This window comes from Phragmites australis, chromosome 6 (assembly GCF_958298935.1).
Source record: "Phragmites australis chromosome 6, lpPhrAust1.1, whole genome shotgun sequence".
In the NCBI taxonomy this organism is placed as follows: domain Eukaryota; kingdom Viridiplantae; phylum Streptophyta; class Magnoliopsida; order Poales; family Poaceae; genus Phragmites; species Phragmites australis.
This window is the reverse complement of record NC_084926.1, coordinates 32,921,629-32,947,891: the sequence shown is the minus strand read 5'-3', so window position 1 is coordinate 32,947,891 and position 26,263 is coordinate 32,921,629. Positions and strand designations below refer to the sequence as shown.

The window sequence follows — 26,263 nt, the reverse complement described above, 5'->3', positions numbered from 1 at the left end:
TTCTTAACGTGAGCGAGATGTGGTGGGAGCGTAGAATGGACTACCACCACAGCTTTCTTTTTAAGTAGTGATGAAGATCTTTGGATGGTGTAACCCAATCTAATTTATTACCATATGGTAACCAAAGTTGTCATGCAGTGCTATATCGCCAAGTTGCAAAGATGGGATTCGATGAACTGGTCACTGGTAGGAGCTACTATTGGCCCTGTGAGCTGGGTGTCGAGTACTACTTGCAATCTCACGGGCTAAATGCATCCGTTGCTCTTGTGAAAGATAAGTGCTCAATAAGGGATAAAAGAAATCTCTTAGCAATGCTATTAAGGGGATAAAAAATTCAGCTCAGTTGCATTGAAGGAATATCAGAGTTTGCAGTGGCAGCTCGGGGATATAAGTTTGTCCAAATGGCATATAAGGAAATTGCACGAAAAAAAAAACACCAGGAGTAGCCATTTCAGCGCCTGTTGGCAGCCTTAGCTTACAACACAAAGCAAGCTTCAAACAATTAGGTACCAGCATCTGGATCAAGGTTGAACTATAAGTACGTGCTAAAATAGAAAGACCAAATTTTGTTTCAGATAGTAGGCCAGCTGAATGAAAACTATTACTCAGAAGTGGCAATTGCATAAACAGACTAGCAAAATATACTTCAGCGATAACACTGGTACGAAAGTGCAAACACTTCGATATCAAAAGCGGCGAGTGGATGTATGACATAGGAAAAGTCTTAACACTGACCATGTATCAAAGGCTTGCTACTTGTGCATGGGTTTCACTAAGAAGTCCGTCTGATTTTTATTTTATTTTTTTTGGTTCTTTTTGAACTGCAAGTCCACCTGAGGGACACAGAATATTCAAGATAGATATGTTAATACGGATATAATGGTATACACACGTTGATGGTGCAAATAAAAATAACACAACATGAAGTCCTGAAAAAGCATAGCATAGTGCAAAGATACACCACAATTACAAGATAATAAGGATTTGACCTACCAAATAACAAACTAATCAGACTATGTAACTCTGCAAAATTCACATGTTTCTCCTTTTCTGAAGTTGAAATTAGGTAACGAGAAGCATGCACTTCATTAAATACTTGTAGGACAAGAACAAGAAGACCGAGAAAGGCTAGTATGTTCCTGCTAATCTGCTATCTACAGCGAAGTCATTGTCGGCAAAGAAGGCCACATATATCTTCTAGTCTCACCAAAATAAAATAGATATGCCCATCACAGAGCACCCAATGGCTACCCAGGGGCTAAGGCGTTCACCTGAAAGACAGAGACAAACGGCAAATTCATTAAATTATGCAATCTATAACATCTTGATAGGCTATGTACAAATGTTAACAATAACATGGAGGAATATATAAAAAAATATTCAACCGTGCACTAATAAAACAAAAGTACAGTCTCCAGATGGAAAGAATACGTAAGACAATTTGGCACTGTAAAGCCCTAATCATTTAAATTGCTCCATCAGCTTAAAATTCAAGACAATATGACTTGCAAAGAAAATTTACACGCATGCATACACAAAAGTAAACTGCTGCGACAAGAATGTTCCCAGGTGTTTAAATTGCTAAACAGACAGGAATACAAACTCCCAATTAACGAGCCAGACTTCATCCATGCTGGATAATTCTTACTACGAATTATTATGTGCAACTTGTGGCAATGACAATCTAATTCTATTATTATCAAGTGATTAAACACTACTGAAAACTGCCATTAGATATACCTAAGATCTGTCAAGCACCAAAAAAAGGATAACCTGAAATTCTGAAGCCCTCAAAGGTAGATTTCTAAATAATGATGTTACCGGTTTGCCAACACATGAAACAGTCAAGGCTAAATGTAACTGCTGTCCTATGTCTGCACTACATGGTCCATATCCATCAACGCATAAATTCATTTCAATACATATAGCTTCTCACATAACAATGCAAGTTTTCCACTTTTGCTTTCTTTACCATCATATAATCTTGCAGACTTGCAGACTATTGTGCATGGTACATATATTCTAAAAAAGAGTTCACACTAATGTCAAAACACATGTTAATTATAAGAAAATATTTGCTACTCCTATCACTGTTAATAATTGTCTGATTTAAATGGAGTGACAAGATATTCAGCAACTAGGAAATTACCTATCCTAGCAGCCTTCCAAAAGAAACCACGGAACCTGTGAACGAGAAATAAGTAAGATGATTAGTGAAATGTATGTCTTCTGAAGTCGAAAGTAATAGTCACGAAGTTCAGGCCAATAGATAGCACAATAATTATATTCAATAATACATACATTTTGAATACTGAAATCACAATGAAAAAAATTGTGAACTAAAAGAAAAAAAAACTAATGGTATGTTTGAATGTTTTATATAACACTAGAGGGTTGGCAATAAGCTCACTAGAAGACTATGAGAACCCAAGAAAGCACTAGCAGGCCTTTGTCACAACAAGTTTCCTGTTTTCAAATGATTATAAGATAGTTAACGGTTAAAATGAGGAGGTCACCTTCACAAGCTCAGCTGCAGTGAACTATACACCCATATTTACCCCACTGCAAGTGTACAATCTCAAGGCAAGCACCATTTAAGGACCTTGATAACAAGGTCAGCAAAACAAATATAGACTAGGTACAACAACTGCATACTACAAAATACATTCTTTATTAAAGAATTGCTAAAAATTCTAATGTTTAACCAAGTATCATATGCCACTTGCCTCCATTAGAATAGCTCAGAGACAGGGAGGTGAGGTAAGGTCAGTATAAGGTTTAAAAAGATGGAACGCATTAAGTTAAATGAAAACACAACCGTGCAGCATGCAGCAATAACAAGCCACTTCATATTCCATCTGTATATAACTTTCTGCTGATTTATTTGCAACGAACTGAAATTTGGATTGCTACATAAAATATTTCTAGCTTGGCACGCAGGACTGTGATTAAGTCAGAGGTCAATTATCAATAATCACATAATCCTACATTCCTACTTGAAGAATAAATTCCACATAACGTCATGTTGATAAATTAACCTTCGAGAATTAGGGACAATCTTCTAAAACACAACTGCGACTTTTTTCTCTTTCTTTTTGTAGCTGCCCATTACTTGCTCAACACAAAGGATCCTCTTTCTGATTGATTTCCTCTGATGGATCTCATCATAAGAGCAAACATAATTTTGACACTGCCAGCATTATGCAGCAAAAACTTTATCTTTCTAAACAGAGGGGAGTTGCTATGTGTATGAGTTAAATAAGAGAAATGTATGCTGCACTACATCAGTGTTGGAACCTACAATCTCTAAAACACTAAGATATTTCACGACATGGAAGGGGATGAATGAATTAGGAGGATTGCTCTAGGAATTCTTAAGAAATATGAACTAGATCCTACGATTAGGATCCAAATCCCCCCATCCAAAGAGGCCCTAAGGATTTTTTTTTTCCGAACAAAAGCACTAACAGGAATCTTAAAAAACAATGGGCACAGGCCGCGCAGGCTACGTAGCCCAAAATCGAACCATACTCTTTTTTTTCTCTCCAGTCTCCCGTTTAATCTACTCCATCACCAATTCACCATAACAAATTGCCAACCAATAACATATACAGTAGTTCTTCCTTCTGTTTTTGAAATAAGAATAACACAATTTATTTTTTTATAAAAGATATACACTAGAATGCAGGAATGAGGAGAATGAGATCAGGAACAAGCAACGGGAGAAGAAAGAAGAAGATTTAGTACACAGTGACGCTTCTGAGATTAAAAAAAACAATAATAGAATCGGATGAAAGGGAGGGAGGAGCGAGAGGGCGCACCCTGTCCGGCGGATGAGGAGGGAGGGGAAGTGCATCTTGAGGTAGGTGCAGGTGCAGATGAGCAGCAGCACCACCGTCACGAACGAGTGGAAGTTGAACAGCGCCGACTGCATCCATCAACAACACAGCCAGCCTCCGCCATCGGGTTAAAAAGCAAGAACAGGACCAAAAATCCAACCACGAGTAGGCCTCAAATCAAGACAGAGATTCGGTGGCGTTACCATGGTGTCCGAGGAGGAGGACGGGGCGAACGCCGAGGAGGAGGGGCCGGGGAGAGGCGGCGGCGGCCGGACGGTGCAGAGGACGCACTCGCGGTGGCGATCGGCGGGAGGCACGGTGTGTCTTTTGCGGATTCTTTTCCTTCGCTTTCTGTTTCTCTTTCTCTTTCTTCGGTGCGTGCTTTTGGGGGATCCAGATCGGACAGTCGGAATTGTGCCTCTGCATCGGCGCTGGCTTTACCCTTTCGCTACGACTCCAGCGAATTTCCGGGAAAGGTTGGCAACTTATTTCCTATTTTGAATTTCATTTTGACCTAGGTTTCTCGACCCCAAAGATATGAAAAGAAAAGGCAAATTTATTTAGGAATCAGCAGTGGAGACCAAATTATGCCGTGGCCCCCTCTAGCCCAATTATGGCCCATTGAAAATATTGTTGGCTCCAGCTCTAGCCTCTGCTACGGCCCAGAATTCAGCCTCGGGTGCGGCCCAGTCTGCTTTGTTAGCCTATGCTTGGAATTGGCCCAAGCTCCACCACCGTGAATCAGGAATCTAGATGCAATGACGTAGGTGGTCCTCTTGCTCGATCCATATTGGAACTGGACTACCAACGAGCCGAGCTCAAATGAGCTTGCTCTGTTAGGCTCGAGCTTGATAAAAGATCGAGCCGAGTTCGAACGAGCCTATGATGGTGGCTAAGCTTGTGGATGGGCTCACACTCAGCTCGAGTCAAGCTCGAGTTTGGCTCATCTAAGCTCGGTAACGAAAGAAACCTCAAGAAAAGTCGAGTAGGTCTTGTCGTTTTGGTTGGTTGTTGTGATGTGGTAATTTAAGTACGTTTGAAGATGATCACTCACTTTCGGTCCTTGCAATGTCTCTTTGGCCTAGAAGATACATAAGGGAAGTTAAACCCATATGGACTGGGTAGGGTAGCAAACTCAATAAAAATCGCAATACTCGTTAGAGAGTGAACCATAGAGTGCTTCAGGCATCTATTGTCAAAGTTCAAGAAAAAATATAGGGGCCCCATTCTAGTTCACATGTGGCCAGCAGCATGGACCTATAGACAAGACAAGTATCAACAATACATGGATAATGTGGCTGTAGAGAGACTAGATACAATTCAGTATTTGCAGGAATATCATAATCACCTTTGGTCAAAATGCATGTTCTCAACTACTAGGAAGGTTGAATATGTGAACAGCAACCTTGTTGAATGCTTTAACAATTGGATAAGAAACATCAAGGAGTAGCCTTTGGTTGAGCTATGTCACACCCGGTTTAAAGACCAAAACCAGATGTAAACTATATGTATGCCAAGATCAGTTATTCATACATATAGCGACTTCATTAGTGTAACAGACACAGTGTTTCTTATTACAACGCTAGAATATTACAAAATGACCACCCACGGGTCTAAAGAAAAGAACACCACAGCGGAAAAAGGGAGCGGCGCAGCTCCAAACCAACAGGCAGCCGACCGAGAGGTTCCACAAGCCTAGAACTCGGCATCAACCTCGGGGAAGTCATCCTCAGGAAAATCTTCAAATGCGTCACCTTCTGAAACAGCAAGCGTGAGTATTTCCAATACTCAACAAGTGGGGGAAAACAAATGAATCTACTATGGTGGCTTGAGGCAAGGTTTTCCTATGCTAGGGTTTCATTTGCATAAAAGCTGGTTTTTAGCCCTGAACTACGGAAACAAATTTTTATTTTAACCGAGAAAAGATGTACCAAATGTTTTCTTTAACCTCCGGGAATTCAACCCAATTCCCAGACCAAGAAAAACACCCACCCCGACTAATCATGCGAGGGTCCAGGCTGCTCATAACCGTGAGCACGGCTGAATATTCAGTTTGACACTCTGCAGAGTTTGTGCACTTTACCCACGAGTCGTGATCTTCTCTGTTGCCGGCACCTGATGGTACCTTACACACTTCCGGGGTGTGCGCCAAGAGATCACTACGAGGCTTTTCCAGAGAGTCTCCCAGAATACACTTGCCCACTGAGGTTTCACCGCCGTACATAAGTGGAGTAACCCTCCACCCCAGAGGCCCCCTCTTGTGCCGGGTAGAATCGGGAAGTAACCCTTCCTTATCTACACATCCGATTGGCTCATACAACCCTGGGAGAACATCTAGTTACTAGGTCAAGCCGTACCATATTGGTCTCGTGGTTGCCTTGTTTGCCATGGGTGTTCGCTCCACGAACCGGTCCTTAAAATGGTCTGGGCAAGACCTCCAATAACCCCATAAGGGTATACTACCCAACAACCAAACAACCAACCATGTCGGGAAAAGTACCCCTTTCTTGCCCAGAACCCCAATTATCTCCGTTGTTAACTCCCTTAACAACATTAATTTTCCATGATATTCTTCCTATATCAATTTTTAGTTCATAACTCAAGATTCATCATCCTACACGCTACATGTTCATCTAAAGCATGGCTAAGCAAAACCATGATGATCTTGTATGGATAAAGCATCTATATCCAACACTAGTATTTGCTATACTACCCATTTTTGTGAAGCATCATGCATATTTCGAGAAAGACTACTTGATGTAAAAGCTGGGTTTGCAACATGGTCAAGACACTTGCCTTCGTCGAAGTGTTGCACAGGTCCTTCAAAATCTTCTTCTTGAAAATTGCCAAACTCCTGGACTGAATCGTCTACACGAGCACACAATCTAACATGAGAACAGTACACCAAACATTCCTAAAACTAGAGAAAAACCCTATAAACAGATTCTACACGTTGCTACGAGAATATGAGCGCAAAGATCGCCTAAATCGGAGCTACGAGCAAAAAGTTATGAGCTTTTGAAGTTCCAGGGGCTATTCTGCAAATTACTTGAATTTCAGAGAATTGCCGAATTGATTTTATACCGAAAATCCTATTTATAAAACAAATCCAGGGGTTTCTATAAAAGTACATAGCTTTTATGAGGTTACAGAGAAGTCTAGGGGCTTAAGTGCAAAAATACCACTTTTCCCGAATTAAAACAAATATAAATCTGACTAGGTATATGGGTGATGATGTGGCATCGCTACGCGGGCAAAAAGGCTGAGGTGGCCGGCTTACAGGGGCGATGAGGTGGCGGTTCTTTGCCAACTGGGATTACATAGCCCACGTGTCGCAACGGAATTGGCTAGGCGAAGGGGTATTGGAGCATCTAATCTGGGCCATCCATCACGGATCCGAAGGTGGGAAACAGAGGGAGCTCGGACCGGTGGCGCAAACACGGCGGTGGCCTGCCGGCGGCGGCGGAATGGCCGGAACCGCACCGGAATCACGCAAACGGCCACGAAATGCGACGGAAAGACTTTCAAACGGAGGAGAAGCTCACGAGGAGTGCATACCGAGGCTTCACAGAGGCGGAGATAGTCCGGGTGATGGCCGGCGACGGGGAAGATCGGGCGGCGGCCTTGGAGCTCGGTGCGAAGGCGTTCGACGGCGGGAGAGACACCGAGGAGCATCGGGAAGCGTTGCCCGGTGTCCTGCGACACCAAAGAAGCGAAGGCTAAAGTAAAAAAAAAGGTTCAGCACGGTGAAGCAAGGCGGCGGCGAGCTTCTCACCGGTGGCAATGGAGGAGACGGCGCCGGGTTCGAATCCGAGCAGAAGAAGAGGGGGAAACGGTTGCAAAAGCACGGAAAGTCACCAGGAAGACGATGGTCGGCTTAAATACGAGAGAGGGGGAGGGGATCGGCCGGAATTTGAAGAAAATGGCCGGCGGCCATGGCTTTGAATGGCGTCGGTTCCCTCGCATTCAATCGAGCTATGGAGAGGGGAAACCGTCGGGGAAGAGGGAATAGGGGGCGTGGAACCAGGCAGCGGTGATTAATTGGCGAGGTAGTGCGCGGGGGCTCGAATTTGAATCGGTCGGTGGTGGATTTTGGGAAAAACGGCCGACGGCCGGAGGTGGGAGAAGCAGAGCCGCGGCTCGGGCGGTGCGGCTCGGCGCGGGCGGCTCAGCGCGGGGTCCACCCGATAGAGGGGGGTCGGCGGAAGAGGCCGGCTGGGGGGCGACTGTAGGCCGGCTCGGCCGATGGGCCAGCGCGGGGGAAGGGAAGACAGCCCACGAGAGGAGGAGAAGGGGAGGAAAAATGGGCCGAGGGAGAAAGAATCGGCCCGAGGGCATTTTTCCTTTTAGAATTTCTTTTTCCAAATGAATTTCATCAAATTTTCCAATGGGGTTTTAAAGCGGCGAAACCTAGCGAAATTTTGCAAACTTTTTCAACCCAATAAAACCTTATTGCATGTACAACGGCATGAATGCAATCAAACAATTATCCTAGGCCATGTTAATTTTAGAAATTAATTTCCTATTGAGCTAAGTTGCAACACCTGAGTTAAATCTAAGAAAGTTTTAAATTATTGCAAAAATTTGAATTTTGGGTGTTACAAGCTAGTAGACACACTTAGGCAAATAATCATGGTAAAGCTAGCTAACAGAAGAAAGATTGCAGGCAAGCTAACAGACATCATTCTACCTGGAGTGATTAAGGAGCTCAACAAAAAAAAGTAAAGGGTTATATTATACCATACATATTGGATTGATGATTGCTGCAGACGTATCAGGGGTGAGCTGGACAAGAAACCATGGAGAGTTACAGTTGACTTGCCGAGACAAACATGCACTTGTGGGCAGTGGCAACTAACTGGGAAGCCATGCACACATACACTTGCACTAATTTTCTTTGGTCCAGAATTAAAACTAGAATATATGATGGATGGGTACTACTCAGTTGAGTCTTTCAAAGCTACCTACTCAAGTGTGTTAACACCTATTGAAGAAAAGTCTGATTGGCCTCATGTGGATCCAGGTTTTCACATGCTATCTCCACAGCTAGACATATCGGCAGGCCAGCCGAGGAAGAAAAGGATTGAGAAGCATGATGAACCTGAGGTTAAGCAAAGAGTGTGTAACAGGTGCAAACAATATGGTCACGTTGCTAGGACCTACAGGAATAAAATGGCTGACCTTGGCACCATGCCCTATCATGCCCTAAAAAACACTAATAGGTAATGAGTGCATCCTCCTTTACCAACTACTGTTCAAACTACGTTTACTGACAACTATTCAATTTGAATGATTGCAGGAAAAAACCAAGCAAGAGGAAGAAGGGCCATGTTGGACCATCTACACCAAGCAAGCAAGCAAGAACTACTGTTGCTACTACCCATAGCCTAGGTCCAGTTACAAGGAGCCAGACGGGAGCTACTACCTCTAAGAAGGCTTAATGTGATGACGTGGTTGCCTCCAGATTATATTTTGCTTAAGAACTCATGACATTGTGTGTAAAACTTGAGTAATTTAGTTATGTAAGTGGGTATATGCCCACCTATCTACTATCTCGTATTTTGGTCATCAGCATCTTGTATGCAATTTTATTAAATTTGTGGACCTGTAAGTGGCTCTATATGGCCAACTATTTTGCTATGTAATGATGTTTCAGAATTCATTTAAGAATCTTGCATACTGCTCCTAGATTGCTTCTCCATCGTTAGAATCTTGCAGTAGGGGTATTGGTTCATGGCAGTGACGAATCATGGTGGAGGCACCTAGATCCGGGACAAGGTGAGGAAGTAGAGAGCAAAGGGGAGCTATGATGAGCTGAGAAGGGCAAAGGAGCAGGACAGGGGAGCGAGGTTGAAGAAAGTGGGCAAAACAATGTGGGTTTGGGCGCCAACAGTCTGAAAAGGAGCTAGGCGGGTTCTGTTCCATGGAGTGGTAGAGCGGAGGTGAGAGTAGGGAGTGCTAAAAGAGTAATACGACATTGGCCCATGGTATGTTTGCAACTTGAGTCCATGATAGTGGTATGAAAGCAATTTTGCTTTTTTTTCTAAAGAAAACCACATAGTTTTTTTTCACCCTAGAAAGCATTTTTAAGAAAATATATACACTCTAGAACTTCCATTCAGGGGCATCCTTATGAATCATTAATTTCGTAAAAATGCTAATAATTTGGTATTACTTGATATATGCAATATGCTTTCTTCTTTTTCATTCTTCCTTTTCTTCCATCTTTTTTTTGTTCATCCACTTGAATTCCCCAATTGTTCTTCTCCCTTATTCAATAATCTATGCAAACAAATATTAAATGGACAATTTACTGAACACTGACACATGTTGAACAGGCTACACGAGACACCTCGACTTTAGACCTTTCAGCTAACTTATCTTCAAGCAAACTCCAGCAACCTTTCACACCTAACTGGAGGGTTGTTCTTTGAGAGTATGGTTGGGCGAATCCTCGGTTTAGGTTGCCATATTGAGGTGGTGGTTGGCTTCGAGTTTTATTTACCAGGTTACACTGTTATCAGTTGCTTGTAGCTATTTATTCAACTTCTTTGAAGCTAGTTATCTTGTTTGTGATCCTATGTCATGAAGATTGGGACACCCTCCATATCATCTGGTATCAGAGTCTCTGTTGCCATAGTAGGATCGTTTACTCTTATCTACCTATATTTTGTGTTCGTCTTATCCAATAAAAAGCCAAAAAAATTTGCCAAAGCCCTTTGTTTGCATATGTTATTTTGGTGAGTTTGGTTAAGTTTTCGTCCATTAGAGTCTTTAGTTTAGTCGCTGATCATCCATCCTTTATGTATCCTTTGTGCCATTCTATATTCTTGTGTCGTTTCATATTTATAAGTGAAAATCCCCCAAAAAAGTCATAGGCCAAGTTCATCCTTTACGAAAACTTTGATCCCATCAAATTCTAGCTACTGGTTGTGTTGGATTTTATCTTCTATTTGTGCTAGTCATATATCTTGTCTTGTGGTGTTAGAGGTCAAAAATAAAGAGAGAAAGAAAGTTGCTGAAAAAAAGAGGAAAGCTTGAGAAAGAAGTGAGAAAGATTCGGTTGCACAAGTGTGTAAACCTTAAATCATGTTGTGTAATTAAGTGTAATCATTTTGTCGAAGTGTGTAGACTGTAAACCATCCCTCAAGTGCGCAACCAGTTTGCTATCATTTCTTTGGTGCAAATTTTGCTTGGGTTTGATTGCAACACTTGCATCTCGGGCATACTCCTTGTTTGCATCAAATCTGAATTTTCTTTGTGCGTGAGTTGATCCATATAGTTCATTCATATCTTGTGATCAACAGTAGATATTGAATCTTTAGTTTGGATTGTTACTTAGCTTTACGAATTCAGATTGCTCCTAGTGCATCAACTCCCCACCAAGCTCCATAAACAAGCCACCGCAAATGAAAATCTGGTCGTGAATTCGCTTAACCATCACTTTTACCTCTACACATTTACTTTTGTAATCTGTAGGAAAAACATAAGAGCTTGGGTTGGTAAGAGACGATGAGGTTGTGCGATTTCATATTTGGTCCTATTTCACATATTTTTTCTGCTCGAGTATCACTAACCATGCAGGCAAGATGGTTATTAATCTGGAGGAATGTGTGTCCCTTGCTCAATTCAATGAGCTGAAGCAAAGCTTGAAGGAGAAACTAGAGATGAGTTCACAAGAAATTCAAGTCCTCATGAATCTTGTTCGTGGTCACTAACAAGCCTTTGATGGTGAGAGTAATCAGTCTGAGGAAGTTGATGAAACCAATGCAGAAGCTGTTGCCCGGCGTGCAAGACAACAACAAGAATGTGATGCTTTCCATGGTCATCAACCATCACGTCCAGAACATGGAAACAATGATGTGCATGGTAGGGAAGAGGTCGAGGTCAAGGGAATAATGACCATAAAAAAGAAGATGACGAGTATGAACCATTACAAAATGATGGCTGCCGACGTCAAGGCAATCGGGTACGTAATCAGCCCCAAGAAAAGAGGTTTGGTAAACTAAAATTTACCATGCCTAAATTTGATGGAGGATCTGACCCTGAAGCTTATCTCATTTGGGAGCTAAAAGTTGACAAGATATTTCGTATGCATAACTATTCTAGAGAAAAGAAGTTGGCAATGGCTTCTCTTGAGTTCGATGATTATGATGATTATGCTCTAATCTAGCGGGACAGCCTGCTATTGTCTCATGGGATGAAATGAAAAGAGAAATGGGAGCTCGATTTATACTGAGGCATTATCGGCGTTATCTTTTTGACAAGCTATAGAATTTGAAGCATGAAGAATAATCTATGACGTGGTTTATGTCTGGTTTACACCATAATATTCAACACATTGTTGAATTTTAGCCATATCAAAATCTTATTGAACTAGTGCATCAAGCAAGCAAAGTTGAGCGTTAATTACAGCAAGATGTGGAGTCAAGCAAAGTCATCCCTTATAGCACTAGAGTTGCAGCTAATACAAGCAAAAATTCCTCACGGTTTACTATAGCTCGAGGAACCATTACATGCTCAAGTGATGGTTTACGAGCCAATGCTCTTAGTGGAAAGGAAATGCATGCTGCAAGTTCGAGCAGTAAACCTATAGCATCCACCACTCTTTCCAAGGGTTCTACAGCTAAGAGTACTGGAATTCAATGCTTCAAGTGTGAAGGATGTGGTCATGCCATAAAAGAGTGCCCAAATAATCGCACCACACTTATTAATGAGCATGGCGAGTATGAATCGGCTAGTAAAGAAGAGCAAGAAGTTGAAGAAGATGAAAAATTTGAGGATGCTCCTAAAAATGAGGATCACACATCATGTGAATATGAGAGTGGTGCTACTCTTGTTGTGGCTCAAATATTGAGTGTGCAGGTGAAGGAAACTGAAAATGGACAGCGGTATAATTTGTTTCAAACAAGAGCCAAGGTTGAGGCCAAGGTTGTTAAGGTAATCATTGATGGTGGGAGCTACCATAATCTTGCAAGTAAAGAGATGGTTGAAAAGCTTGATTTGATGCTGTTGCAACATCCACACCCATATCATGTGCAATGGTTGAATGATTCGGGAGATATCAAGATTGCATATAGGGTTAAAGTTCTATTCAAGATTGGTGAATATATTGATACCGTAGAGTGTGATGTGGTGCCCATAACAGTGTGCCATCTGCTATTGGAAATGCCTTGGCAATATGATCGTTCATCCTTTCATTATGGACACACTAACAACTACACTCACAAGTGGAAGGGCAAAGATTTGTTGCTTAAGCCCATGACTCCTCAGCAAATCATGGCTGAACATTTGCAAAAGAGTTCAAAAGTGAAAGTGGAGAGTGAGCAAGAAAGAGAGAAAAAGAATAATCTAAGTGCCACCCACAATTCGGTGAGTGAGAGCCACAAGCCAAATGTGAGAGATAAAAAGAAAAGAGATTGAGAGAATCTAGTCATGTAGCCAGCAAATCTGAAATGAGAGATGTGAGGAATCACCTAGATCAAGTACTCTTTGTGCTTGTGTACAAGGATGTATTGCTTTTAGCTAACGACATAACATCTCTTCCTAGTGTTGTGTCTCATCTTTTGCAGGACTATGAAGATGTTTTTTCAAAGGAAACCCCAGTTGGACTTCCTCCTTTGCGTGGCATTGAACATCAAAGATCTCATTCCGGGGGCTGCACTACCAAATCGACCACCCTACCACACCAACCCAGAAGAGAAAAAGGAGATTCAAAGGCAAGTGCAAAAACTTTTAAATAAAGGTTATATGCGTGAAAGTGTAAGTCCTTGTGTTGTTCCTATGATTTTGGTGCCAAAGAAATATGGTTTATGGAGGATGCGTGTTGATTGTAGAGCCATCAACAATATCACTGTTTTCTATTTTCATCATATTCCTAGTCTAGATGATATACTAGATGAGTTGAGTGGTTCCATAATATTCACTAAAATTGATTTAAGAAGTGATTACCATCAAATAAGAATGAAAATTGGCGTTGAATGTAAACTAATTTCAAAACAAAGTTTGGATTGTATTAATGGTTCGTTATGCCGTTCGGTTTGACAAATGCTCCTAGCACTTTCATGAGATTAATGAATCATGTCTTGAGAGCTTTCATTAGAAAAATTTTTGTGGTTTACTTTGATGATATCCTAATTTATAACAAGTCTTTTAAGGAGCATGTTGATCATCTTCGGCAAGTTTTGGATGTGCATAGGAAAGAAAGATTATTCACTAACCTTGAGAAGTTCACCTTTTGTACAAAACAAGTTGTGTTTCTTGGCTTTGTTGTTTCAGGAAATGGAATTGAAGTGGATGAATCAAAGGTGAAGGCAATCAAGGATTGGCCAACTCCTGTGAATGTAAGTTAGGTGAGAAGTTTTTATGGTCTTGTTGGTTTTTATAGGAGATTTGTGAGAGATTTTAGTACCATAGCTGCACCCTCGAATGAATTGATAAAGAAATGTGTTGCATTTGAATGGGGAGAATCACAAGTACATGCTTTTCAAGAACTAAAGAAACGTTTGACCGAAGCACCTTTGTTGATTTTACCTGATTTTACTAAAACTTTTGAAGTTGAATGTGATGTTAGTGAGATTGGTATAGGAGGTGTGCTCATGCAAGAAGGAAAACCTGTAGCATATTTCAGTGAAAAATTAGGAGGTGCACAACTGAATTATTCAGTGTATGACAAAAGAGTTGTATGCTTTGGTCCGAGTGTTTGAAACTTGGCAACATAACTTGTGGCCAACAGAATTCATTATCCATTCAAATCATGAAGCTTTAAAGTACTTGAAGGGCCAAGCTGAACTGAACTGTAGACATGCCAAGTGGGTTGAGTTAATAGAAACTTTCCCATATATTGCGAGATACAAGAAAGGTAAGGACAACCTTGTGGCTTATGCTTTGTCTCGTAAAAATGTCTTGTTGAATCAGCCAGAGGTGAAGGTGCCTGGCCTAGAAAGTTTGAAAGATTCGTATGGTGGAGACTCTGAATTTTTAGAATCATAAGTGCAATGTAAAAATGGGAAAAGATGGGAGAAATATCACTTGCATGATGGGTTTTTCGAACTAACAAGTTGTGTGTTCCAAATTCTTCAGTTAGACTCTTGTTATTGCAGGAAACATATGCAGGTGGATTGATTGGTCAATTTGGACGTGATAAGATCTATGAGCTTCTGGCCGACCATTTCTATTGGCCAAAAATGAGAAGAGTTGTTGAGAGATTCATGCAGTGCTGTGTCACATGTCACAAAGCTAAGTCGAAACTGAATCCCCATGGTTTATATATTCCACTTCTAGTTTCGAGTGTTCCTTGGAAGGACAGTAGCATGGATTTTGTGTTGGGATTACCTAGAACTAAGAAGGGAAGTGATTCAATTTTTGTTGTTGTTGATAGATTCTCAAAGATGACACATTTTATACCATGTCATAAAAGCGATGATGCTTCCCATATAGCAAATCTATTTTTCAGGGAAATCATGAGATTACATGGGATGTCAAAGACAATTGTTTCAGATCGTGACACAAAATATTTGAGCTACTTTTGGAAGACATCGTGGGCAAAACTTGGAACAAAGTTGCTATTTTCCACAACATGTCACCCACAAACGGATGAGCAAACTGAGGTGGTGAATAGAACACTTTCAATGCTGTTGCAAATGACGATCAAGAAAAACTTGAAAGAGTGGGAAGAATGCTTTCCACATGTGAAATTTGCTTATAACATGGCAATACACTGTACCACTAACATGTGTCCATTTGAAATTGTATATGGATTCAAACCGATTGCTCCTATTGATTTGATGCATCTACCATTGCAAGAAAGGAGTAACATGGAAGCCTTAAGACGTGCATATGTCAAGAAGATACATGAAAAGACTAAGGAAGAAATTGAGAAGAAGGCAAAACACTATGTTGTAAGGCCAACAAGCATTGCAAGAAGATGACTGTTGAACCGGGTGATCTAGTTTGGGTACATCTACGTAAGGAGCGCATTCCACACAATCGTAAATCCAAGTTGATGCTACAAGAAGATGGACCATTCGAAGTCCTGGCCAAAGTCAATGACAATGCTTGCAAGATTGCGCTTCCTGAAGAGTATGGTGTAAACACAACATTCAATGTTGTTGATTTGTCACCCTTCATCAATGGAGACAACTCCTTTTCAAGAAGTGAAGGATGATGCGGACATCCCAGCTAGTCATGTAAACAAAGATGCTTCACCCATAAACCAAGTTGGTCCAAGCATAAATGAAGCCACTTTCACTTGTAAACCAACCAAATGAAGGTAGATACGCAGTCCAAGGACCGATTACATGAAGTCATGCCAAAAAGATACAACAAGTGGTGAACTCGCTTCTTACTGAGTTGGACTTTAATATTGATGAGAATTTTATACTACCTAAATGTTGTACATTTGTTTTTGCTAAGGTTTACACCTGAAGAGAAGGACATTGATCTGGATGCAAAGGGGCTCAACTAGCTCTGTGTAGCGTCGCGTGATCCTCAACTAGCTTCGAGTAGCGTTGCGTGCTCCTCAACCAGCTGCAAGCAGCGCCCGTGCTCCTCGACCAACTCTGAGCAGCGCTGCGTGCTCCTCGACCATGAAGAAGAAATAGCAACCATGAAGAGAAAGTGGTCAATATCGATGACTACCTCATCGACCACGAAGAGGAGGCCTTGACCGCCTCCACAACCTTCAACACTCTCAGTCTTGTGACAACTGCTTCTACTTTGATGCATCACGCGACCAAGCCTGTGATGATTTAGCATGCATAATATATATGGTTGAAAAGATAATCAAGTCTACTTTCACACCCAACAAATGCTTATCATTTCAACTTCCCAATAAGGAGTAATGGACAATTTACTGAACACTGACACATGTTGAACAGGTTGCACGAGACTCCTCGACTTTAGACCTTTCAGCTAACTTATCTTCAAGGAAACTTCAGCAACCTTTCACACCTAGCTAAGAGGGTATTTCTAGTATAAAAACCTCTTGTATCACTGTTATGAGCAGACTTTTGATAATCAAAACCCCCTTGTTTAGTTGTGTGCTAACAATTTTAGAGAGTGGTCTCTACCCCTTTGCTCTTGTGGTTACCTTGTGGGATTACAGAAGCTGCCACGTCATCAGCTCCTAATTGGTGCTCCTGGACCATTGATTCCAGGTTGTGTTGGTTGGTTCTTTGAGAGTGTGATTGGGCGAATCCTCGATTCAAGTTGCCCTATTGAGGCAGTGGTTGGCTTTGAGTTTTATTTGCCAGGCTACACTATTCTCTGGTTGATTATAGCTAGTTATCCGACTTCATTGAAGCTAGTTATCTTGTTCATGATCCTACGTCATGAAGGTCTGGACACCCTCCGTATCATCATCTGATTTTATTTGTTCAAGAACTTTCTTCTGTAAAGCTTGACCAATTTGTTCAGTGTTTTCCAATATTTCTCTCATCAAACATAGGACAAATACAAACTAAAAATATATCAAATAGTTGAAAGAAGTATTTCCATCAGCACGGTTTGCACTTACATGATTGAATATATCCATAAGGATGAAAATATAACCCAAGTGTGAAGCCCACAGGCCTCTCTTGCGTGTTTTAATGAGCCTATTTGATTTGCTTCTTGACCCATCTCACGCTCATTAATAGGTAGCATGAGTGCAAGTTCATCCAATTGGGCATACAGAGATCATCATGATGCTTTGATGATGAATCAATTGTGTTTACAATAAGCAGTTTCTGAAAAAGAAAAATTGGCTAACAAAAACAACCTCCTTTGATGCAATAGCAAGAGCAAGTTGTAAACGATGGGCATAGCAATGAACATAATTTACATAAGGGCATTATTTGAGAAAAAGTGCTTGCAGTCCATTCATCAACTCTCCCTTCATGTTGCTGGCACCATCATACCCTTGGCCTTGAAGATTCTAGACATCAAAGGAATGGTTGGACAATACATGACACGGTTCCTCTTACAGTGTCAATGTTTTGGTATTCTCTACATGTATCAAGTCAAATAATTGTTCTTTTAAAACATCATCTTTATCAACAAACCTAAAACCAAGTGACATTTGCTCTCTTTTGGCAACATCACATGTTTCATCCACAAGAATAGAGAACTTTGCATCCCCAATTTCATCACTGATATGCTTCCTGACTTTCATTGCAATAAATATTAGGTGATGTGTACTTGGCATTTTGTGGAGCATTCTCTAAGACAACACATACAATTTTAGGACTAAATTCTGCAAGAAATTTTATCATTTCATTTCAAGAAAGTTCCCTCTATTTTTTTGACTCAAGTGACACAACATGACCTCTAAAAGCACAAGATTAAAATGTTAGCCACTTAACAAGTAATGTTTTCAGCCATAGTTGGTTTCTTTCTTTCTCTTGATCGCTTGTCACCTCCGTAATATTTGCTATATGATTCGGTTGATTAAACAATGTATGACATCCTATCATTGTATTTTTGTATTGTGAGCAAGGATCAAATCCTATATGAACCAAGAATGCACAAATTTTGCCATAATGAAATTTCTCCTAGCTGTCAAAACCTTATGATGTGAAGACATGAAAACCACCTCTTTTCTTTATATTTTTGCTGGAAACAAGCAAAGAAGACAATACGTGCATCCACTGCTCTTTGAGTACTTCAACTAAGATGGAGAATCACTAAACCAGATGTACTGGAAATGACATTGATGCCCCTTGCATTTCAAAAGCCTTCACTACTACAAAAACTAAAATCATGGTCAGTTAAGAATAGGCCATCACAGCCGGTTTCCAAAAACCACATGTGAAAACAGTTGTCCCAGTTGGTTTTCCACTCCACGAGCCTCTAGATTATCCCAGTTGTTTGGAAAAGTATTATCCCAGTCGGTTGGTATAAACAACAGACTGGGGTAATACTGCACATTATACTAGCTGGTTATTTCCCTCAACTAATTGGGATAATACCTTTTTTCCTAGTTGATTTCACTTATGAACCAACTGGGATAATTACTAGCACTATCACAGTTAGTTGTTTACACAAACCGACTGGGATAATGCCCTAATTTAGTAGCAACTTCTTCCTTGAGTAGCCAATGTTCAAATAGAGCAGTTGCTGTCTGAATAGTGGCCACTCAGGGTGCTCCTTCATTCTACACAAAAGGGTGCTATAGGAGCAAATTTTATTGGAGGAGGTGGAGGAGGATTAAGGTAAGTGATCTACCTAGATTATTGGTTACTTAGTTTAGATATAGATTCATGGTTAGCTTGCCTTAGATTCATGGCTAGTTTTCCCTAGATTCATGCTTAGTTTGCTCTAGGGCTTGAAATTTAGATATAATTCTTGATCCATGGAAGAGATCCACTTGAATCTAGCAATCTTTTCATGTTGAGATCCCAAATCTTGCTCTAATTTGAGTTTCAATTCATTAGATATAGATGTGATCTAAGAAACTTCATGGATGGCGAATTTAATTATTTAGGTCAGTATATATGCCAAGGTAACTAGTAATTTAGGTATAATTCTTGATGGATGGAAGAGATCCATTTAAATTTAGGTATAATTCTTGATAGGTAATAGATGATAAATTTAATTTCCATCTAATTTGGATGCATTTTTTGTAAATTGTACACTATATTTAGTTACAAATTAATTAATTTGATAATTTACGCATCTTTTTACTTAAATTTCTAGATGGACAGAGAATGGATGTATGATGCGTGGCGAGCTGACGATGAGTACATCAATGAAGTGATTGGTTTTGTAAGAGCCACCATGGAGGACATGTTGAAGAAGCAGCAGCATATATGCATATATATACATACATATATATATATATATATATACACACACACACACACACACACACACACACACACTTTTCCCATGCATTGATTGCGAGAATAAAAAGATGTGGAGTGAACCTAAGACTATTAAATCACATTTGATTCTAAGGATGGAGAAGTATAGATGTTGGAGCAAGAATGGTGAACATCAAGAAGGCGGTGGCAATACCGCTAACAATGAAGAAGACCCTGTTGAAGATGAGACTATGGTGGACGATGACATGATTTATAACAAGGATTAGATGTTGCATGATGTGGAAGCTCTATGCAAAGAGAAAGGGTTCAGAAAATTTGAGGCATTGATCGGGGACTCAAAGACATCTTTGTATGTGAGTTGTGATGAGAAGTATACATTATTGCATTCGATGCTCGAACTTATGAGAGTGAAGTCAAGCAATGGTATATCTGATAAAGGTTGCACTGACTTGCTATGTTTCTTTCAAGACATGCTTCCGAAAATAAACATGTTGCCCACTAGAACATACAGAGCAAAGAAGATTATTTATCCATTAGGATTGGATGTGAAACGAATACACACATATTAGAAACATTGTATCCTCTATCGCAAAGGTTACGCAAACATTGTTGCATGTCCAGTGTGCAAAGCACCTCAATACAAAGAGAAGGATTTATCTAATGATGATTGTGAGGCCATGAAGAAAGGAATTTCTATTAAGGTCATGTGGTATTTCCATGTTATTCCTGGCTTACAATGTTTATTCATGAACCCAAAGGACTCTAAATGCTGAAATGACACTCTGATAAGCGTAAGAGAGATGGAAAGCTGCAACACTGTGCCATTGCTATCCAATGGACAAAATATCAATGATATCTACCCAGCCTTCGATGCGGAACCAAGGAATATAAGGTTATGGATGAGTATTGATGGAATGAATCCATTTGGTGACATGAATGGTGCACATAGCACATGGCTCGTAGTTCTTTGTATCTGCATCCTTCCTCGGTTGTGCATGAACTAGAAGTACCTTATGATGATGATACTTAGCCCAGGACTGAAGCAACCTGGCAATGATATAGATGTGTTCCTTTGACCAATAATGGAAGATCTTGCAAAGTTGTAGAAAGAAGGGGTTCATGTGAGGGATGAGAACAAATGAGAGTACTTTAACCTACGTGTTGTTCATGACTATCAATGATTGGTTGGCTCATGGAAACCTATCTAGACAGACTATCAAAGGATCAAGGACTATGTGTATGGTTTTATGTGTATGAACTATTTATGCGATCTATATGTGTAACTCTGATATGAATTTGTGATCTAACATTCAAAATTTGGATATATATATATATATATACACACACACACACACACACACACATCCATACATACATAGTCTTTGCCAGAAACCAACTGTGATGTGCTTTTTTGTGCTAGTACTTATATTTCTTCAGTTTGAGTTGCATTGGACATGACTTCAAGTATGCTCGCCACACTTATTTGGCTTGTTGCTTGGATACTCCCAAATTTGTGGATGTTTTGCCAGATATCGCTCTAAGAACTCGATGCCTTGTTCATCTTGCCTTGACATTCCAATTCAATTATAGTGGTAGGATCTGAAGGTTGCTCCATAATTAGTTCTTCTCTTTTTCTTTTGAAAAATTAATAAATGGGTTTCTGAGTAACCACTGTACCAAAATAATTTTGTTTTTGCAAAGTAGTCAATAACAATAAAACTAGAATACCATATCAACTATGAAATTAAGGCTAATAAACTAGCAAAGTGTTGATGATTAGTAAACCGTCGATCTTACGAATACGTGAATGAAGTAGGGGATACTCCCGGTAGTCGAATCATATGTCAAAACATAGAGATTTATACAGGTTCAGGCCTCATGAAGGATAATAGCCCTACTTCTTGTGGTCTTGTATTTATCTTCGAGACAGATTATAATGGAGGTCTTGGCTAGCCTAGATAGGATCAAAACCTAGTCGACGGCTCCTTGCGTGTAGTTTTAGCGAGATGTTGATGTAGATCGTGAATACAGAAGGCTCGAGGCTCATGGTGCGCTTGAGACTTCTATAGGCTTGTGCAATGGGCTTGTGTCCTGTCCTTTGCAGGGTCCTCTGGCTCTGTATATATATGGGGGTTACCGTATAGCCTCCAAACTCCTTTTTGAGTAAGATTCTGTCATCTTGAGAGATAAAGTTTCCTGAGAGATAAACTTCCCTGTTTATAAGATACCCTGGTAGTTGCGGGCAGTTTCCATACACCCAAGGATTCCTTTCCCATGCACAGACGTATGCTCCGAGAATACAAGAAAACCTAGGGGATCTGGATACGCATAAATACTCATATATGGTAGTTTTATACTACCTATCAGAAAGTCCCCCATCAGTACGTGAAATGAGGCTTTCACAGATCAAAAATGTAGTCCAGCAAAGAGAATCCTTTTGATAGAATGTTTCATCACGTGGTAACTTGAGTCCATAGATAGGATTGTATGTCTAGCTAGGTATCTGGGAGTCCTCAGGTTATCTAGTTGGGATTTTGAACACCTCTGGGTACTCATGTCAGCCCCTGAGTAGGAATTCTGAGTCATCCGAGAAATATCATCCCATCCTTTTGAAGAGGTGGGAAGAAAAGACAATTCACTGCTCGGAAATTTTGCGTAGTGGTGAAGAGAATCTCTCCCTGGAAAAGGATCATTAAAATGTTTGAAAATTGTGCACGTCTGATGGGGTAGTGCATCGGTTTCCCTGGGGTTCTGTTTCAACTGCTCTAGCATGCGTCGAAAGAGATTCTGAGCATTAAATGCAATGAGATGCTAGCACAGAAGATCGTGGCCCCGAGTTGTAATTAGAACAATTATCATTCTAGTCAGAGAATCATTAAGTGCATCTTCATCCTTGTATAAAAGGGAACTGAGGTAGCTCGTGCGACATTTTCGTTCTTCATCATCGTCTTCCTTGGGCCCTTTCCTTTTTCATCCTCAGTCTTGTGCCTGCAACCGCCACCAAAACCCTAACCTTCCCCCCCACCTTCCGGGCATCATGGGCTGCAAGAAGGTAGAGAAACAAGAGACCTTCCGGGCATCTTTTTTTTTCGAATAGTCCTAATTCAGGGTAGTAGTCTACATAGATAATGGAGCGTGTGGGACACAGGAGGCCTAACCTAGAAGCCAAGAACACAGGCGTACATGATGAGGATCTGGACGTTGTTGAAGTCATGGAGGCCACAGGCCCAAGCAGAAGTGGAGGTGTCATGGCCACGTTGCTAGCCTCATCCACTGTCGGCGATGACGTGCCGAAGGATGCCATGGGCCCAACAAGAGGCAACCAATCAGCAAGTGACCATGTGGCACCACTTCCAGCTCTGACTCCAGCCCTCGCACTTCTGTCCCCGTAACCTGTACCTCTAGTAATTTCGAGCTTCTCGCTGAACCCCTATAGCTATGGCAAAGATTAATTTGAAACACGAGTAGATGCTGGACCAGGATCACAAAAAGACGGTCATCTACACCTGTACTTCGACTGAGATGGCCTTATGCGTGCCAAAAACTATGGTCGAGGTGGTCACCCCACAGAAGACATCCAAGAGAATGGGTCTCCACCTAGACAAGTTAAGGATGTCTTGAGACCTGAAGAAGCCGAGGTACATATATTCATCTTGATACCCTTCTTATGTTTTAGAAACGTGATCTTTAGCTTCTTTCTCATAGATTGTCGAAGGGAGATGCACCACATGGAGCGCCATCACTTGCTCTCGAGCCCCCAGAATCCTGACCTCAGGAGGACAACTTCTCTGAACCCAATGAAAGAAATCCGGGTGAAGGATGGGGGGACGAGTTTGCCGAGGCCTTGGCTTCTGCCAGAGGAAGCGTGGAGGCAAAAGTCGCATCACCTGAGGAACCCGAGCCAACTATCCATGGGTTTCCCTATGGGATGCCCTAGAGGGATGTCATCAAGGGGACTTGAGTTCAGGGCGGTCTCAACCTGGAGGACTTCCTAGGCTCCTTTCTTGTGGTGAATGCTACTCTACAAGACAATTGTTTAGTTAATAGACTTATGCGTGCTAACCTAGGGCTTCGCAGTTGGCCATGTCGCGTATGCACACCCTTCGTAGAGAAGTCTGAGAGCTAAGGGCTCAGCTAGCCGGGCACGAGGCCGAGAAAGAACACAGGTCATCGATAAGGACTGTTGACTGGACGAGATGGGATTCTAGCTCTCCAATGAGTCTCCTGAGAAGGAGGGGTTGCGCTCCGAGTTAGACAACAAGTCTCGGGGTAATCTTCCCGATGTCATGGTTGTACTATGCTTGTCTCTTTTGAACCAAATGTCTTTTCTGCGTAGAGCTATCCGAAACTAGTAACGTCCTAGCCTAGGAGGGGTCCTGGATAAGCTCCCTCCAACAACAGCTCGCCATGGCCCTGGAAATGTTCTAGGACGCTCTCAACGGAGTCGGGATCCAGTGGAGCATATGGAGAACGCTAGTGCCGCCAGGTTAGCCAACCATGTGACAAAGGCTTCTGAATTTTTTTGAGGTTTCTAGCCAGTGGTGGTGGACCACATCTTGAGCCAGGCCTAGCAAGGTGCAGAGGAGGCGGTTGCCCGGGTGTTGACGATCGTGAAGGTGCACTACCGGGAGATTGACATCGATGTCTTCTAGGCGGAGTTCCCTAGCGAACCAACTGGTAGAGGAGATGCATGGGCCGACAAAGGGGTACATGGATACGATGACCTTCATGTCATCACCTAGGACTTTTTATTTCCTGCAGTATGTGATGTGAACTAAATATTCTATTAGAAACTAAGATATTTATCTAAAATGTTTGCTCTTGATATGGGAGTTTCGTAGGAGTTAGGTTATCAAACGCATTTGGCATCTTATCATGCATAGCCTTAATCGCTTCTCTCTCCGTTTAGTTCAGGAAACATCAGCCACTATTCGGGGCGCTTATTATAGTCAGCCTTAGGTCCGACTTGAGTGAAAGTGTCGTAGCCTTCGAGCACTCATGGACACGATAAGAAACCTTTTCACAGCTTCAAGGTCGCAACCTAGAAGATCATCCACTCTTATTGGAATCCACTTTGGTGCATACAAAATATGTTGTTTTTAGTTTTCAGTGACGAGTACCCATTAAGCCCCCTAATAGCGGCTTACCCTGTCGCAAGACATTAATGTGCAAGGGACAAAGATAAGTCCAAAAAGGGTATTCATGTAACTTTTCAGACAATATGATATTTATTAACATAAAAGTACACTTAGTACTTACATATAGAACTTACAGAGGTAATCGACATTTCATGAACTATTGAGGACACGAGCATCTTCTATTTCTAACCTATATGGCCCAAGATGATTATATTTAATCAATGTACAAGGAACCTCCTATTTCATGGATAGCTTATTGCTATAACATTGGTTCCAAACCAGTTGTAGAACCACATCCCCAAGTTATCGGGTTTGCTTTCAGACGTTTTGGTCATGGTAGCGATGAAGACTTCTTAGCCACCTTGAGCCTCAAGTTCTTGGTCTCCTTGTCAGGTTGTTTCTAAGTCATCATGTTGAGATTCTTCTTGTCACAGCATAGACTTGCATCAGTGCAGCTGCAGCCCCAAATGGTGATGACTCACTCAAGCCTTGGAATCTTCACTGAAAATCGCAGTGCATGACAAATATGAATTTGATTAGGGTTGGTCATCCTAAGATGGCATTGTACGCGATCTCGAAATCGACCACGTCAAACAAAAGTTTCTCCGTTCGGAAGTTATCGGGCTTCCCAAAGGTGACAGGAAGTGATATCTGGCCGATAGGTGTGACCTAGTTTCCAGGAACTATGTCATGAAAGGCCTAAATAACTGTCTTGATGGCAGATCGATATATCTGCATCGCATCGAGTGAACCCATGAAGAGGATGTTTAAAGAACTCCCTCCATTATTTAGCACTCGAGTAACCTTGTAGTTGTTGATTGTAAGCTCATCCACTATTGGGAAGCAACCTGGCTGAATGAAGTTCTCTGTGCAATCATCTTGGCCGAAAGAGATTATAAAATTTGACCACTTGATGGCCTGGCGGGACAGCTGTAAGTACTAGTCGGGCCACCGTCTTGTACTGCCTCTTGCACTCATAGGATGCTGAGCCACCAAACATGTGGTCAATGGTCCTGTCCTCCTCCTTGTGAGACATTGTGTCTGAGTCATTGCTGGAGCTGGAGTCCCTACTCTAGGTTGCGACCTAGGTCTTCTTACCCTTAGCCTTGTCGACCTAAGCCTTGATAAGCTTCTAGTAGATACGACATTGCTAGAGGTTATGGCTGTTGGTTTGGTGGAAGTCGCACCAAGGCTTGCTAGAGCATTCGCAATGCCCAACTAGTTTCCCTTGCACTGGGATGAGCCAGGACTCTTATCAAGAAAATCTATCAAAATTTTGTCAGTTTTAGTTTTCTTACCTTTACCTCCCTTAGAGTTATTCTTGTGCTTGCCCTTCGACAAGTCATCATCAAGTCCACGTTGAGGGCGCTTCAAGCCCTAGTCCCTTTCCTTGATGAATAGGAGAGCCTCCTCGATATTGGCCGCCTTGTCGATAATCTCCATTAGTTCTTTAAGCATCTCAGGCTCTTCCATGGCGCACCGA

At 41.4% G+C, this 26,263-nt stretch overlaps 1 protein-coding gene across 2 annotated transcripts; it reads right to left on the bottom strand.

Moving 5' to 3' along the window:
- Window positions 1-897: 897 nt before the first annotated feature.
- Window positions 898-4,351, bottom strand: LOC133922245 (uncharacterized). Of its 2 annotated transcripts, XM_062367485.1 has the most exons (4): window positions 4,043-4,351; window positions 3,822-3,928; window positions 2,150-2,184; window positions 898-1,271 (listed from the first exon to the last, which is right to left on the bottom strand). In XM_062367485.1, exons 1-4 carry the CDS (start codon window positions 4,043-4,045, stop codon window positions 1,204-1,206), a joined length of 213 nt encoding a protein of 70 aa, XP_062223469.1. In that variant the 5' UTR covers window positions 4,046-4,351; the 3' UTR covers window positions 898-1,203. The 2 variants fall into 2 exon arrangements, with proteins under 2 accessions (XP_062223469.1, XP_062223468.1); XM_062367484.1 differs by lacking the exon at window positions 4,043-4,351 and having other exon boundaries at window positions 3,822-4,036.
- Between the last annotated feature and the right edge of the window lie 21,912 nt (window positions 4,352-26,263).